This window comes from Monodon monoceros, unplaced genomic scaffold (assembly GCF_005190385.1).
Source record: "Monodon monoceros isolate NGI ecotype Baffin Bay Population unplaced genomic scaffold, NGI_Narwhal_1 Super_Scaffold_5, whole genome shotgun sequence".
In the NCBI taxonomy this organism is placed as follows: Eukaryota; Metazoa; Chordata; class Mammalia; order Artiodactyla; family Monodontidae; genus Monodon; species Monodon monoceros.
In genome coordinates this window covers 57,545,526-57,557,797 of record NW_021703782.1, presented here as the reverse complement: position 1 = coordinate 57,557,797, position 12,272 = coordinate 57,545,526, and the positions used below count along the sequence as shown (strand labels likewise).

The window sequence follows — 12,272 nt, the reverse complement described above, 5'->3', positions numbered from 1 at the left end:
CTTCAAGGATCAATGCTATGATAATTAATGACAAGAACTTTCTGTTAAGCCAGAAGGTGGTGTAAGGACTTGTAAACAAGTAAAAGCTACTGTAGTTTGGCTGATGTCTTGTCTTAAATATTCCAAAGGCAATTTAGCTCCTTTGAGCTCCCAAATCCCTCTCAAAAGCACATGCAGAAGAAATCATAAGGGACCAGAAATTCTGGAATGGTGTCATTATTTGTATAAATATATTGCAATTTATCTGTGTGACATCTACATAACATCTGTCTGTTTTTCTTTTCACTGAAAAATTTTTTTGGCTTAACTTATATCACCATCCTAAATGGAAAATCAGTATCATTTTTCATAAGTAGAGGATGATTATAAAAAATGAAGATAATGAAAGCAAATTACTTTTATTGAAACCTAGGAAGATACTGATGGTCACAGAATGCTGTCAACTTGAGACGTGCCCTCGTTATTAAAGAGGGAGATTAGCAAGAATCAGAGAAAATCTTTTGACCTAATTAGAAGGCTTGCAAGAGAAAGAAATGACTTGCTCACTCTGTGACTCACTGTTGTTTAATGCCAAGTCCGTAAACCACCTAAAATCACCTTGTGTCATTGGAAATGCCAGTGTGGCATAACTGCATCATTTTCACCAAAAGACAAGATTGCACAGAGGAGAAAAAACACTGAATAAAGAGACATCACACACACTGAAAAAAAATGTCATTCCACAAAATACTAAAAGACCCTCCCCCACTGCCCTTCCTGATTCTGTCCAGTCTTAACACTTAAAATAAGCCCTCTCCCTCCCATTTTCAAACAAATAAATTCTGAAAAAGAAAAGTTCATTAGGATTTGGCCAGCGTCTGTCCTCATGACAGGGCCCTGAGCCTCAATCCTCCCCTTCTTATAGAAGAACCTGTGCCCCCCCCAAGACCAACCACAGCTGCTTATTTATTTACTATTGTGTGTCACTGAATCACCCCTTCACCCTGCTATAACCAATCCTCCTGTAATTAATAAAAGTGTTAGTGGGAATGCAAAAACAATTTTTTTTGACAAAAGAATAAAGTTGGATCCCTATCTCACACCATTACAAAAATTAGCTCAAAAAAAAAATCATAGAGCTAAGTATAGGAGTTAAGACTACTCCCTAGTTAAGATTTCTCCTTGTTTCTCTTAGGAGAAAACAAAAGAGTAAATCCTTGCAACGTTAGATTTGGTAATGGTTTCTTAGTTATGATGCAAAACCACAAGTAATGTTGGTAAATAGGAATTCATCAAAATTGAAAGCGCTGTGCTTCAAATGAAGGACAAATCAAGAAGGAGGAGACACACAGCACTGGGAGAAAATATCTGCAAGTGATATAACTGATAACGGAATTGTATGTGGTATATATAAGTAACTCTTACAACTCAACAATAAAAAGAAAACCCAATTACAAAGTGAGCACATTTACCTCATTACTTATTTCTCTATATATTGAAAATCATGAGTTCACACTGATAACTCCAATCTTAAATCAACTACAAAGGGTTCATTCTTTTTTCATTCTGATCTCTTTTCATATTTTTAAATCAATTTCTCCCCATAGTGAGAAAATGGCTTCTGTTAATCTCAGATTACCAATTTACTGCATGAATCACCTTTGTAGGTAAGCATTTCACCATCAATCTTTCATGCCGTCCCACCCCCCTCAACAGATGCCCTCCAGTCCTTGTTCAGACCTCAAAGTCTTGCTGTGGACCACCACCAGCTCCCTAACTGGAACACACCTTTCCCTGCTCAGGCGCCAATACCCCGTGCCCAAGCTTCTAACTATGGCTGCCTCCCCCTGACATAGACCTGCTATGGTACCCCCCGTTCAAACATCCAGATATTGGCCTCATGTGGCCAACAAATAAATAAATAAATAAAGTTAGGAGAGAGAAAAGGTATTCTTAAAAAAAACCCAAAAAACAAAAAAAGTGTGATGCAAATTTGCAGAAAATCGAAATCAATCAAGGAGAGAATTTACTGCATATAAATCGAGAAGAAATGTCCCAAAGTGCACAAAAATTATTAGTCATATACATCAGAAACATGACCCCCTAGAAGGGATGGCCTTGAGAAAGAGTTGGAAAGAAGCACTTCCTTTTATCAAAGCTGGATTGTCTCCCATGAGAAAAAAGCTCAAGAAACTTGTTCGGCAGCTTGGCTGAGTGCAAGTTCACTGAGCTAAGAAAATAATCAAAACAGACAAAAATTGGCTGAAGCAGTTTAAATTCCAGCTTTTCCCAAGTTGCCCCCACTGTTCCACATGCAGCCCTGGTCAGAGGTGGGAGAGTATCAGGAGACTCCCTGAATCATCAGGTCCCAAAGGAAGGGAGAGGTTTCAGCTGTGAGGGCTCAGGCATGAGCATCGCCTGCAGGTCTGATTCAGGTTTACAGCAGCCAGCTCCTAAACATCCATAGCAGGACATCTGTGTTTTCTCTCTTTAAAAATAATTTAAATAAATCTCTTTTCAGATTAACTGCTTTTACTTAATTGATGCTACATTTGCTCAAATTGAAGTTTGATAGAATTGTAATTCCTAAGATAGTGTTTTGCAAATCTAGATGGTTATAATAAAATTCTTATGGATATCAGACCATTAGACTCTAGAATTAGATCCATATATGTACTGTATTTAGGTTGAACTAAATGGCCCACTATTATTTAACCCATAATTGAATTTTTATATGATCAGGGAGAGACATTTAAATCAATAAAGACCATTTATATACGCTATGAACTGTCAGAAGAAATCTGTAAAAAAAAAAAACTACTTATCTCAATAAATTTTGATTTAAAAAGTGATATAAAACAAGAACCCCACCAAATGTAAATTGATACAGCCACTGTGGAGAACACTATGGACGTTCCTTAAAAAACTAAAAATAGAATTACTATATGCCCCAGCAATCCCACTACTGGGCATACACCCAGAGAAAACCATAATTCAAAAAGACACATGCACCCCAATGTTCATTGCAGCACTATTTACAACAGTCAGGTCATGGAAGCCACCTAAATGCCCATTGACAGACGAATGGATAAAGATGTGGTACATATATACAATGGAATATTACTCAGCCATAAAAAGGAACACAATTGGGTCATTTGTAGAGATGTGGATGGACCCAGAGACTGTCATACAGAGTGAAGTCAGTCAGAAAGAGAAAAATAAACATCATATATTAACGCATATACGTGGAACCTAGAAAAATGGTACAGATGAACCGGTTTGCAGGGCAGAAATAGAGACACAGATGTAGAGAACAAATGTATGGACACCAAGGGGGGAAAGCGGGGTGGGGGGAGGGGGGTGGGATGAATTGGGAGATTGGGATAGACATGTATACACTAATATGTATAAAATGGATGACTAATAAGAAACTGCTGTACAAAAAAATAAAGTAAAATTAAAAAAAAACTGATACTTCTTCAGAAGTTTGTATTTTCATATGGTTTTCCACCAATATGCTCATAGTGGATGAACCAACAGAATGTTCCAACATTCCAGGTGCTAAAAGATTGCTATGAGAACCATCTTTCCCCTTTGCAGTTGCAAATAAATTCTTTTTTTAAAAAACAAAACAAAAAAACCCCAAAACAAGAACCCCACCAAAAACAAAACCCCAAACAAAATTGAAAAAAACATCACCCCCAAATGAACCTATTAGTATTTTCATTAGTTTAGCACTAAACTCATAGATTAATTTAGGGGAGATAACACTTTGTTCATGATATTTTGTTGCTTAAATGTTTCTAAATTTTATAGTCAAAAAGCTTTCCCTTTAAAAATCCCCTTTCTCTATCCTTTCCAATCTAAATAGTGTCCATCTTTTTTCCCCCCTTAACCTCTCTGTTGCTACCAATACTGCCAGGTGACAGGTCTTCACATCACCTGCTCAACTCACCGAGTAATCAATTGGCCTCCCTGTCTCTAGTCAGGTGAATGATCGCAGCTACTATTTATTAACATTTACTATGTGGCAGGCATTATCTTATCTAGTTCTCATAGCAATCCTGAATGGTAATCCTGGGTGGTACTTTAATAATCTTCACCTTACGTGTGAATGTCACTTTTGCTTCCAGTCCTCTTAACCCGTAATATTCTATTCAAACCCAGTTGCTCTGTTCCTTATATGTTCCTTGTGCTTCTCTTTTTTAAGAACTTGAGGTACAATTGACATATAACCACAATAAGTTAACATTCACCACACAGAGTTACAATTTTTTCTTCTTGTGATAAGAACTTTTAAGATCTACTCTCTTAGCAACTTCCAAATATACAATAGAGTATTGTTAACTTCCTTGTGATATTGTGAGACTGAGTCTCTGCAGGCTTGGTTCTAAACATACTTTGTCCCGTCAAAAACGCCACCTTGTGTTTGAAACCTCTGGCACCTCCCTACTAAACTCTTAGTTCTTTATTCCTCTGACATTTACTTTTAGCTTGTTATATTCTTTTGATTTTTGTGTTGAGGACGGGGAAGGGATCTTACTTATCTATGCTATTCCTACAACATCTTTTCTACTATATGGTTCTCAATAAATGTGTAGAATGAATTTATACAACTCTCTGATTTTATGTTGATAATTATGCTTTTGAGTTCATGTTGATAACTACATTAAGAATGATATTAAAGATTACATACATAAGAACACACAATTTTGGTTCTGTAGAACCAAAAAACTGTAGATTTTTTTCACAGTTTGTCTCCAAGTTAAACTATAAGAACCTGAACCATGCCATGCCCTTCAGCTTTCTTGTTAATAAACAAGCAAGCATCAAGCACCATGGTGTGCATAGTAAGTGCTTTTTGAACAAATGAAGAAAAATACCTGGGGCAGATGACAGCATTATAGTGACAATGAGGCTTCGGGTTCAGGTGTTGGCAATACAACCTCTGGAAAGAACTTAAAGTGAGTTATGTATCATCTCTATGTTACAGTACAGTATAACTTTGAATAACTAGACTCCCCATCAAATTTCTTAGATCACTTTCAGATCCTGCCATCTTCTCAAGCTTTTAATATTAAGTATTTCTAAATTCATTCTAAGTCAATGATACAGTAGACCAAACAAACATTTCCATTTATCTTAGTGTATATTATAGCCATCGCTGCTTTGATCATAAAACTATTGATGTCAATTACTTATTAAATATATCAATAAAATTGGAATCTTGGAATGAAAGCAGGAATCTAAGCAGCCACTTAGTATTTAATATATATATATATATATATATAAAATCACAAAGGAAAGTTTTTTTGGTAGGAAAAATCATAGGGAATGAGAGAAAAGAGCTAACACATGAGAAGGAGGTATGTTATTTCAGCATGTTTTATCTTAGCATTTAAAATGATATTGAATACTGACATCCAAATGGCCTACTAATTCTATACTAAGGGTAGAAACACCCTTCCAGGACCATGAAGTCTTCCAGGTAGCATTGTGGTGACTTTTCTTCCTTTACATGAATGCTTTAATAGATGACCTTTAAGAATACTTAAAAACACTGAACACAAAGAACTGAGGAATTTGACTTTGTACTCTTTGGCCAAGATCCCAGAAATCCACATGACCTTCCAAACTGGAGGCAAAGGAAAAGGAATTTGACTTTTTGATTATATAAATCCATTAATTTAGTCAAATTTCTAGTAAAAACGGGGCATTCTTTTTTTTAAAAGGAAACTAGACCTTAAATAATATAAGAAGCTAATTAGATTCCTCACTCATTCAACAAATACATATTGAATATCTACTATGTGCCAGTTGCTAGGGTGACAATGATGAAGATGACTGACAAGGTCTCTCTCTTTTAAAAAATGACAGGCATTAAATAATTACATACAGATCATTTTATTACAGTTGTGAAGGAGTACTATGCATTTCTCACACTATGACCTCAATCTCTGAGTGACTGCAATAGCATGATGCTGGCTGGGGTAAGGAGAGGGAGTTATGTAATATGTAATGAGAACCTGAAATGAAACATTAAGTTAAAGGGAACATCTGGGAAGACCTTGAGGTCTTGAACTTTCTAGGAACTAAAAGAAAGCTTGAGTACAGAAAGCAAGGGGGAGAGTCAATTGAAATGAAGCTGGAGAGGTAAGCAGGAACAGACTGAAGAGCCTTTTAGGCTCTAAAAGCCTAAACGGGGAGCAGGGACTTTAAGGTTCACCAGATCACACAGAGCTTTGAAAGTCATATTAGGATTCTGATTTAGGAGTCAGAAAAGAATTAGTGGTTAATAAGTGAGGGGCCTTCACTGGGAATAAAGTGTGTCATAAGTAATTCGGTAAATTCGTTTCTGGAAGTGGTGCAGAGAATTCTTTTCAGACAAAAGATGAATAGTTTTAGGTTGTTTTGTTTTAAGAAGTTGAGTAGGTAAATACATTCATTTATTGTGCACCGTGTATGTACAATGCAATGTACTTCAAACATCACCCACTTCCCCCTGAAATCCAAGGTTTCTAAACTGACAAGGCAAGGGGGAAGGTGACTACAGAGTGAAGCACAGACATGATCAGCAAAGGTACTGTCTTAGAGTATAAATCTAGGCTTTTGAGAGCCTTTAGCAACTTTCCAGGAATACCCTCACTGCCCTCTTCAACTAATAAATTTCAATGTAGTTTCAAAAGAAGTCTTTAGGCCTACTCTTCAACCCTAGACTACAACTCCATGTGATCAGGTTTAATAATATCATTATAAATGGGATGTGGATGAGTTTACAATCAGTATCCCCAAAAAGATAATGGATATAAACATCAAGTAAGTATAAAATCTACCTTTTATTTAAAATGAGGCAAATTCTGAAATACCATAAAGTTGAACCCCAAGAATAAGCTGGTCCATATAAACATTGCTTTACAATGGAATTTAAGTAACTGCTCTGTAACTGAAAAATACACACAAAAAGAGAGTACTTATAAATAATTGAAAGTGTTCACATTCATTTGTCATTCTAAACAAACAAAAAAAATTCATGTTTTTAAATATCATTTTGGAAAATCAGTCAACTATGAACCAACCCCTCAATGTAAAAATAAATGTATCGGGGGAAACTAGGTGAAGGGTACCCCAAGCCTCTCTGTACTATCATTGCAACTTCCTGTAAATCTAAAATTATTTAAAAATAAAAAATTAAAAAAACATATTTGGGATGTATAAACACAGACCAAACACACTGGCCTTTAAGATTACTTATTTTGATCAATGTAGAATCTGGTGGTGGATTAAGAGAAAAAAGTTAAAACAATGAAATCCAGAGTGAAATTTTAAAGCAGAAGTAATGTAAAGTTATGCAGAAATGATTTTAAGCATTAGGTTCAAATACTGGCTATACCACCAACTAGCTGAGTGACCCAGGGCACATCATTTAAGCTCTCAAGAGTACTGTGAAAGTCAAATGAGATACGTGGAAGTAAAGTTTGTAAATTCTAAAGCCTTGTACAAATGCTATTATTAATTCAAATTTCCTAGCCTAAATTCCTTTTTGTAAAGATCTGTCCTCATCTTCTATCATGTAGTCTTTCAATGGAACAAGAACGCACTTTAAAAATGGTATTCAAACAAGGAAATACAGCAACTCAGTTTATTACATGCAGATTCTTCTGCATTGATGCTAACAGTTCACTGGTCCAAAATTACTAAAATACTTAAAAAACTATACATTATGTAAACAAAACATAAATAAGACAGCATAGTTCTTTGTACATATAGTTTAGTACAGGTTGTTAAGGATTTAGGAATATGTACAATTTTACACAATGGACTGCATTTTCACAATGCATAAATATATATATATATATTTTCTTACAGAAACAAAAATAAGATTCCACTAAAGACACAGAATACCATATTGTAGAGCCACGCTGCAACAGTCCAAATTCAAGAAGAAACATGTCAATGCAAGTGTGCAAAAGCCTAGCTTACTCCAAACTAGTCAAATTTGACTTTGTTCAATTCATGTTATATAGACAGGTAAGTCCTGTCTATTTTAAACAAATAACCTTTGAAAACATACTCATATCAATGAGTGAAATGGAACAGATTTTTCCCTCCCCAAGAAAAACAAAGCCTTGTTGCAAGCTAATGAAAAGATACATTAAAACACACATACACACACACACACACACACACACTATGTATGTTTTCAACAGTATAATAAAGTTAAAATTTTTATGGGAGTCAAAACAATGCCCCATTATTTAAAAACTGGCTCGTTTAGTCTAAATTCAAGATGCAGCTGTGTCAGGCTTCTCTAAGCCAGATGACTGAAAAGCAGGGAAGACAGAGGCAGGATTTCGACTGGCAGATACAACAATTTGAGAGAGTGATGAAGAGAGTGAAGAAACCTTAGATGATGGAGTATTTATGGTATTCAAAATGGCTCCTTCTGGGCTGACCAACAATTTTTTGACTGATGTATCCAAATGAAATACTGAAGTGCTACTCGGCAGTGAAGGATTACTAGAGCAAATGGCAGAAACCAAAGATGTCTTAGCCAAAAGAGTAGCTGGAGGAGACTTAATTACTGAAGTCAATGACACTGTTGGTGCAGGAGGTGGTACAGAAACTTCAGCAGCTGGGTTTATGATCTGTGGTGCTGCATGTACTGTGGGTAGAGAACTTGCATTCCCAAGAGAGTTTACAATTTTTGTAGAGCTTCTTAGAGAATGTTTCACAGGTTGCCCACTTAAAGAATTATTTGATGCTAGCGTGATCTTCTGGGCCAGGTTATCTACCGGTGTAGGCTGAATGCCTTGGCCACTGTTAAGAACTAAGGGAGGTCCGTATTTTGGATTAGTGGATATAAGGAGAACATGGCTGCCAGCTCCAAGACCTTGTGGTGGAACAATAAAGCGGGTTCCGTTAATCATGATTTGTGTGCCAGGTGCCAAAGGCGTACTGGTATTGATGACTATTTTTTGCTGAATACAAGGCTCACTGAACTGGCCCCCTGCCACACTAGTTACATTTGATGGTGCTGCACCAGTGTGAACGGCAGTGCCAGCTGGAGCAGAACTGTAACTGGGGGTTGATTTTACGAAAGCAGGGGACAGTTGCTGGTTTGGCAGAGAAGCAAAATTGGAAATGTTAATTATTTTACCTGGATTCGGTGAAAGGGATGGAAATTCAGTTTGAGGTTTATTTGTGTTTATGCTTGTTGGCACTGTAGTTGAAACCCCTGGTGACTGAAACTGGACGGAAGTCCGAGATTGTCTTTTAGAAAGAGATACAGAACGTGTGGCTCCTGGTACTGTTGCGGCTTGTGGAACTGTGTTGATTATTTTAGGGGATACAGTCACAGATGTAGGCAAGGCAACTGTAACAGGGATTTGCAAAGCTGATGTCAGACATTTAGGAGACACTGTTGGTTGTGTATTTGAAATCAGAACAGATGATGCAAGATGTCCTGTTTTCACAGTTGATATAGCCACAGTGTTTCCGAGATTTGACGTGCAAAGTCTATTTGACAAAATAGGCATAATTCTTGAAGAGGTATCATTTCCACTGACTAAAACAGGAGGTCGTGTCCCAACTGAGGCAGAGGTTGAGGTCACTGAAAGAGAACCCAAAGATACATTTGCTCCTGTTACTGAAAACATGTTTACTGTTCTTGAAGCAGAAACCACTGATTCATTAACAGGAGTAATATTTTGACTCACAAAATTTGAGCTTACTGGAATTGAATTACCACTTGTTGACAGCGGCAAAACGTAGCCCTTGGTACTTTTTTCTTCTCCTTTTGGGGTTACATTTTGCAATAGGTTAATTGACGGCATAGCTGGCACACTGCCTGAAGTATTTACAATTGCTTGGCCTATGTTTAGCCCAATTTTCACATCTTTTATCTGAGACACAGTTGGTGACGAATTTATTTTTATTGGTGCTCCCACTGTAGATGGAATTAGTACTATCTGGGGCTGCTCTGGAGCCTTAACATATGTTTTACTCAAGGGAGGAGGAAGAGTTTGTTTTAATGGTTCTGCCACAATAGTTGGGGTTGAAGTGCCACTGGGAATTGCAGCATTAATAAAAACTAATTTCTGGGCAGAAACACCTGCAGATGTTGGTGCAGGTGCCACATTAATTGCAGTTCCACTGCCAGAAGAAAGAATAGATGGAGCTGACACCAGCATAAGTTTCTGAACTGGAGTCCCACTGACCGTATCTTCATTTGCTGCTGCTGTTGCTTCTGATCTTGTAACAGGGTAACTTTTTGTGACATCATCTACTTGTTGCTGTTTAGCTGGTGTATGAATAGCATTTGCACTGGTTTGTCCAAAATTTCCTGTTGATATGCTAATTACGCTTACTGAACTATTTGCTGTTGATGGTAGGAGAGTGCTAGAAGAAACAGAAGACTTTAAGGGAGAGGAGGGCATGTGTGAAGTTTTATCTATCATGTGCCCCAAATTACTACTGCAGGAAGGTTGGCTTAATGTAAATTTAAGATTTTTCCCCGTGGATGGATTAAAGCCAGCTGGAATGGAAACAGAAGTAGGTGCTTGGCCAAAAGGTGGGAGACTAGATGTAGCAGTTGTTCCAGCTACTGGCGAAAAAGCAGAGGATGATGAAGTTGCTGATTTTGGCACTAGAAATGCCTGAAGCTGAGGAGCAAAAGTAAAAACTGAACTTGAAGATAAACTATTGGATGAATTTTGATCTGGATTGGTCTGTACTTTTACAACTCCAGTGTTCCCACCTCGTGTCCTAACAAGAATTGACTGTGAATCTCTTATGCATACAGTTTTCAGTTCTTGCTTTGCTTCAGAAGAATCAGCAGTTTGTTGTGCAAAACAGTTGAGGGAACTACCGGGATTTGTAGATCCATTTAGTGTTGTTGCTGATAACTGAGGCTGAACTGTTGAGGAAATGGTGGGTGAAGCAATGGGCTGGGGGAATGCGGCTGCTGAAACTGCATTCTTGACTTTTCCTGGGTCACTCTGGCTAGTCTTAACTGGTGGTGTTAATAAATTACTTATGGAGGTTACAGGTGTCAAAGGCTGTGGTCTAGCATTACTCACATTTGACAAAGGTGTAACTGTCTTGTTGAAAGCTGTATTAGGTAGTTGGGTAGAAACAGTTCCTGTTGGGTTGACAAGAACTGATGCTAAAGAAGAGTTTACATTTGCTGTCTGTGGGAAAGATGAACCATGTCGTTCTGTACCTTTTTGTTGAAGTGGTGGTATTTCTTTTGCAATCGCTTTCCCTTCCTTGTGCTGAATTACAAAATTCTTAGGCAGAATGAGAACCTGCTGCATGATTTTTTCTCCTGTTTTAGGATCCAGCATAGGTTGCATCTGAATCTTTACAGAGCTGTTATGAAGATCTATGGGCAACCACTGGCCACAGGGCATTTTGTATACCATCTGTAAAGGACCTTTTGTACTGGTGTGGCAGGTCAATGCTGGCTTTATGGGGCTTGCTTCTGGAGGAGATATAACTGGCTTTTCCACAGCAGGAGCACTTCTACCTGTGGAAGGGGGCAGTTGATTTGTTAAGGTCACTTTGTTCCCAATATTCTTTGCAAGCAAGGCCTGAATAGGTTTGGTCCCTTTCTGGAGAGTAGACACTGGTGTTGAATCCAATGAGGCAAATGACTCTGGAAACAGTGGCTCTGTATGCTTTGATTCATTCAAACAGTCAATTTGCATATCACCTTCTACAGTCTCAACTGTTGTCTCATTTGTGCTTAACTTTGCTTTCTTCCTTGGGGAAAGCTCTTTTGTGCTATCATCCAGATAATTAGTTTGTTTGGACTGCCGTTTAAGTGTTTTAGGCAGTGTCTTAGATACATCTTTAGAAGGCAATTCTTTTTTCAGCAACTTGCTTCTGGCCGTAGGTAAATCTATTTCTGACAATTTCATATCACCTGAAAATTATAAAACAAGCATTTTGTTTATATAAAACAGCAACTGAATAGCAATGGTAAGACCAATTATAAAAAAGAAAGTCAATCTTTGAACAAGCAATTTATTAAGAAACCTGTAGGGCGATTCAAAAGTCTCAGTACCACTGATGGAAATTAAGGTAAGGTGACCTTTGACATGGTAATCCTGACATTGTAACCATTCCCAAGAACAACATATTATTAATAAGGAAATTATTTTTGATCAAATTCTGCTGCCAATACAAGTGTAAAAGGAAAGTTTACATCTTTTAAAGAGACACTCAAGCCAGCAATTAGGACTCAGAATTTAGATTTGGAAAGGAATCTAGTCTAGTGCTCTCCTTCTAGA

General features: G+C 37.3%; 1 protein-coding gene across 4 annotated transcripts in view; it reads right to left on the bottom strand.

Moving 5' to 3' along the window:
* Nucleotides 1-7,604: 7,604 nt before the first annotated feature.
* Nucleotides 7,605-12,272, bottom strand: part of KIAA2026 (KIAA2026 ortholog) — a 104,322-nt gene continuing 99,654 nt past the window's right edge. For all 4 annotated transcript variants that reach the window (XM_029202467.1, XM_029202470.1, XM_029202468.1 and 1 more), the window contains one exon: nucleotides 7,605-11,905. In XM_029202467.1, coding sequence (XP_029058300.1) covers nucleotides 8,262-11,905 — 3,644 coding nt within the window. In that variant the 3' untranslated portion in view covers nucleotides 7,605-8,261. The remainder of the gene's footprint in view (nucleotides 11,906-12,272) is intronic.